The sequence below is a fragment of the Myotis brandtii genome, unplaced genomic scaffold (genome assembly GCF_000412655.1).
Source record: "Myotis brandtii unplaced genomic scaffold, ASM41265v1 scaffold341, whole genome shotgun sequence".
NCBI classification, from domain to species: domain Eukaryota; kingdom Metazoa; phylum Chordata; class Mammalia; order Chiroptera; family Vespertilionidae; genus Myotis; species Myotis brandtii.
The window spans coordinates 283,149-288,906 of record NW_005363130.1 but is presented as its reverse complement, the minus strand read 5'-3'; the positions used below and the strand labels follow the sequence as shown (position 1 = coordinate 288,906).

Below are 5,758 nucleotides of genomic sequence, written 5' to 3'. Positions count from 1 at the left end.
CCCCCGGCTGACCCCAGCCCCCAACTCCCCCTATTGAGGGCGGGGCCAGACCCAACCCATGCACAAATTCGTGCACCAGGCCACTAGTAAAATATAAGTCAAATTCCAGACACCAAAGTTGAAGGTATTACATTAATATTCCCTGTGTATAATTAAAAAACTTTATCTTAAAGTTATAAATAGCTGAAGAAAACCAAGAGGACCAAACATTCTGGAAATGAATAAATGTCTTATGATAGCTTGTATGTTAAATACTAATTATATATAAAATCTCAAAGATCATCAATTCATATTATAAACAAAATGTTTTTATTATAATGAGTGACTTTGGTTATTTTGGTTGTTTTTATTTAAGTTTCTGTGATTATAGAAGACACATCACCATCTCTAATCAGAGCATGAGATATGCCACTGTTGGTAATTTCAATGAAATTTCACTGAGTTCATCACTGAGAGTAGTATTTTTAATTTATGACACAGCTTTCTCTTGCATATTTAACCACTACAGCATATTGGCAAAGAAAAATAATTTCATTGTGACATGTGAGGAAAATTCTTCTGGATCATAAAAATTAAAATATTCATGAACTCTCTAGTTCAGAAGTAAACCAGTTTTCTATCACATAAGAAAAAAGTACATTTGGAAATGAATGGGGAATGTTCCATTCAATAAGCAGATATTAGATTTGAGTATGATTCTATTATAAAAATGTTTGTTAATATTTATTAAGAAACCATAAGAATTTTTTCTGCACTAAACATGTATATATTTTCCTTAGCCATTTGGAAGTATTTTAATATTTAATAATTTTAAAAATATATGAAAGATATCTAGAGATGGTATCATCATAAAAAATAAACACATTGTACCCAACCGGTTTGGCTCAGTAGATAGAGCGTCGGCCTGCAGACTGAAAGGTCCCAGGTTCAATTCTGGTCAAGGGCATGTACCTTGGTTGCAGGCACATCCCCAGGAGGGGTTTGCAGGAGGCAGCTGATCGATGTTTCTAACTTTCTATCCCTCTCCCTTCTTCTCTGTAAAAAATCAATAAAATATATTTTATAAATAAATAAATAAATAAATACATTGCACTGAATTCTTGGTTTAAGCTTCTTTCATTTGAACATTGTACATACTTTTCCTTTATGGTGTCAAAATTTACATTAGCATTTTAAAAGCTCTAACAAGTTCTACAAGTAAAATAATTTTTTCACACATCATTTTCTCCTGGTTTGACTTAAACACAGATCTATGTATTCTACAATCCTTTTTGGTGCACACACACAGTATTTTTTATATACATATTTTGTGGAAGGAAATGCCAGTTGTTTAATTAATAAAACCTCAATACAGGAAAAGAAACAGGAAAAACATATCCAAAATCAAATGCTAAAATAAAAGTAAATAAATAAATAAACCATTTGTTTGAGATATAAGAATTGTATTCATTTAGTTGGAATTCATCATTTCTAAAGAGACACACAGTATCTTAGTTGCTAAGTTACATCATATGAGAATCATCATGTGGTTAAATTGTATATTTTTTAAAATATGACTAGGCTTGAATAGATACAGTGGGGCCTTGACTTACAAGTGTCCCAACTAATGATTTTTTTGAGATACCATCTGTCTCTCTGCCGATTTTTTGCATTGAGTTGATAGAGTAATTTGAGTTAATGAGCTCCTTAATGAGCTCCTTAACGAGCTCGGTCTCGGAACGAATTAAACTCGTAAGTCAAGGCCCCACTGTATAGGATTCTTGTCATCACTCCTATCAAATACTCTCCATAAAAGGCCTGAAAGAAAGGTGTTGGGCCTTTTTTCCTACATAATTGGTCAGAATGGGAAAAGTCCTACATTTATAAAGGTTAGCAATATATAATCTATGTCTCCAAGGAGAAAACTAGAAAGAGGTTCCCTCTCCTACCCATTTCTCTCTTTAAGGTAAACACACACACACACCACTAATGACAACACACACACACACACACCCCACTAATGACAACTATTCATTTGTTGAACAGGGAGGTTTTGCAGTGCTAGCAATAACCACCAATTCACAGCAGAGAATTAGTAATTGCTATAGAGTCAGCTCTTTTATTAGTGCTAGCATAGAGACCCCTGCAAGGAACAGTGCTAATAGCTTCAGAATGAGAATATACATCCATCTTATTTCATATTAGCTTTACCTTGCTTAAAACAAAGTCTAGTGTTTTAACTCCAACCACAGTCATGATTTGGAGCATGTAAATGAGTAAACTATTGATTCACTTACAGCAATTCACCGGGTCTTCATCACTCTTATCAGAACAGTCCTGCTGAGAGTCACAAACTGATTCCTGGGCAATGCACTGACCACTGGCACAAGTGAATTCACCTGCAGAGCAAGACTTTCTGGACGGGGCCTGTGCACACACATAGACCCAGAGCTGATCCAGCCCAATAAAACTTCTCTGGCTCAAAAGAGCCCCTTCGAATATAATCTTTAGTGGGGGGAAAAAAATAAAAAAAATGAGTTCATAATCTCTTAAAAAGACTAATTATAATAATAATAGAGATTAAATTATTGAGAAAACATCTGTTTAAAGAGCAGGCAAATACAACTGATAACAAAGTTCTTATTTGAGAAGCTTAACCCACACACATAAGATTAATGGGCACATTAGATCCACTGAAGCCTCTGAGAAACCACCCATGCCCATGATCAGGTGAAGTATAGCATCCCACTTAATCCTCAATGATATCCCTGACTGCAAACTATTTACTTGGTCTCATCTTTGTAGCTCTCTCTCTTTAATATTTAAGGAAAAGACTAAGAATTGTCACTATGTACACAGCAATAGCTATGCATATTTTTTACCTACTGAAAGTAGTATTGGAATGAAGAGAAATGTCATGCAAATGGTAAGGGATGCATCAGAAGAATAGAAAATTTAAAAAATATAAAAATATATTAATTTTTATCAAAAAAGAATATCTTTAATAATCAAAGCTTAAATTAAAGGAAATAAATCTCATTTTCTTCAATCAAATCACTAGCTTTTCTGAAGGTATACAATACTAGCTAGTGAAACAGCCATATGTTCCTAGTCCAAAGTAAGATAATATCAAAATACTTTTGTAGGAACTGATTCTTTAAATTGATTTGAGAGAGAGAAAAAGAGAGGGGGGGAGAGAGAGAGAGATCCACATGAGAGAGAAACATCCATCAGTTGTCTCCCACACAGGCCCCAACCAGGGATTGAACCTGCAACCTAGACATGTGCTCTGACCGGGAATCGAACCCACCACCTTTCTGGTGTACAGGACAATGCTCCAATCGAGCCACACTCGCCAGAGCAATGTCAAAGTATTAATCTTCCTTCAGATTCTACCAAGAGCAAAAGTCAACACCAAGAGGAAAAGACAGACAGAAAGAGCTGACTGGATAGCAAATACTAATTCTCTACTGTCCAATATGATAGCCCATAACTACTTAGGGATATTTGAATTTAAATTAATTAAAATTCAGCCCCTCTGTGGCACTAGCCACATTTTAAGTGTTTAATTAGTCACATGCAGTTTGTGGCTACCATGTTGGGAAGCACGGATATAGAAAATTTCCATTACCACAGAAAGTTCAATTGAACAGTGGTGAACTAGAAGTTGTTAACATGTAAATAAGATATTAGAAATAAAAGCCAACTTCTTTTATCTCTTCCAGCTTAAAGTTTCTGAATAAGTTTTCTGCTTTGCAAAAACATGAACAACCAATTTATTATTTGTTTGTTAAGAATTACTTAATATCAAGTTCAGTTTGCAAATATACTTAATGATTTAGTCTAGAAAATAATATTGAATTTAAATATCTAACATTAAGAAAACTTTGTAATCTTCTATACACTTTCCCATGAGTATCATAGTAAAAATGTATAAAATTATTGGATCTAAAGATGTATATTTTCATAACAGCAAGCAATCAGACATGTAGAAATATCAGTTTGAGTTCTAATATTGAAAAATTTAAACTTGTCTCAAAATTTAAACTTAAGTCCCCCAAATCTGCCACTATTAAAAATCTACTTACATTTAATATGCACTTGGAAACCTAGAATAACTTCCAAATTATTTTCTTTATATTTTACTTTGTTTTATCTTGGGGTTAATTAACAAAATTTTAACATTCAGTCTACATAAAAAAAGATGAAACTCCAATCATTTAGTACTCATTTCTTATAAAGTACTTATAAAGATAGGTATCAGCTTAGAAAAGTTTAAATAGTGTCAAAATGTTAACTCAGTAGGCTATGTTATAAGCCTCAACTTTACTGAGATTGCTACAAAAATGCTATGGTTCAGAAATTCCAACCTCAGAAGTAAACAGGATTCTAAAAATCTCATGATTACAGATTAGTGTCATTTGGGTTCTCCCTTTTAACACCTAGAGACATGTATGAATATGGCATTAGCATAAGGAATGAAATTGCTTTCAGAAGCTATACATATACTTATATTCCAATATAAATATATACTTTAATGCAATACATTTATTTTATGTTGCATTAAAGTATATATTTATATTAAATTACTGCACTTCAAAAATAAAATTCTAAATAGCAATTAATACCAGATATTAAAATGTTATCCCACTAACTTACTCTATTTTGTGATATTGCTATAATATTAGAAAAGAAAGAAATGACAGGCAAACATTTAATATGAAAGTTTAAGAAAATGTTGTCACATAATTATTTCAGCACAATTTCAACAAAAGCCCAAGTAAGTTTTCTAGAGACAACTTTCACTCTGGGTCCTCCACTCAGGGGAAGTTTAGCCTGAGAAGGTCTAGGTAGAATGAAAAGAAGTAGGTAATCACTTTCCCCAAACATATAAGTCTACATCTTTAATGTAAATGCTAATTTAAATTTAGCAATGGGTGATAAATTCACCACTACACAGCTAATAATGAAACATGATAAAAAAAATCCTTGCTCTTCCCTTTTATACCTTAAATGTCTTCAGTCCTTCTGGTATTAACACATCTGTTTTCACCCATTTTTTGTGAGTTGATGTATTGTATGTCCAAAATATTTCTTCTTCCTTTGATTGGAATAAAAAGACATTACTCATTCCCCACATTCCACTCTCATACTTACATAGGTACTCTCTTAATTACATTTTAATAGAGTTTACCTACCTGTATGATATTAAGTGCTAAGAAATCTAAAGCATTGGTGAAAGGGGTGTATAACATTTTTTAAAGGAAACAAAGGAAATGGGGGAGCACGAATAGGTGGAGTAGCAAGGATGTTTAGGGCAGTGAAAATAGTCTGTATAATATAATGATGCATATGCCATTATCATTTGTCCAAACCTACAGAATGTACAACATGCTATATTATACATCTGTATAATGATCATTTCCCAGGTTGCAAAGTGTATGCAGAATTATGTTACTACTAAAGGCTCAGTGCACGAAATTGGTGCACGGGTAGGGTCCCTAGGACTGGCCGGTGATCAGGGCTGATCTGCAGGGCGAGCAGTGAGGCAATCGGGCAGGGGGGCCACTGACATCCTCCTTGGACGGCCTGGAGCCACCAACTCGCCGGCCCTGCCCCCCACCACTGCCGCTGGTCACCTCCCTCTAAGGGGTGACCGGCAGAGCAATCAGAGGGCCCTCCATTGGCACCCACCTTGGCTGACCTGGGGCCTGCGGGCTGGGGGCAGCTCCTGCATTGAGCATCTGCCCCCTGGTGGTCAGTGCACGTAATAGCGGCG

The 5,758-nt window shown here is 34.7% G+C and overlaps 1 protein-coding gene across 1 annotated transcript in view; it reads right to left on the bottom strand.

The window, feature by feature from the left end:
• Positions 1–5,758, bottom strand: part of LOC102261090 (MAM and LDL-receptor class A domain-containing protein 1) — a gene marked incomplete at its 3' end in the record, with an annotated part of 431,828 nt that overhangs the window by 343,879 nt on the left and 82,191 nt on the right. Inside the window, exons 10-11 of the mRNA XM_014543905.1 lie at positions 4,988–5,080; positions 2,277–2,484 (exon numbers count right to left, since the gene is read on the bottom strand). Coding sequence (XP_014399391.1) covers positions 2,277–2,484; positions 4,988–5,080 — 301 coding nt within the window. The remainder of the gene's footprint in view (positions 1–2,276; positions 2,485–4,987; positions 5,081–5,758) is intronic.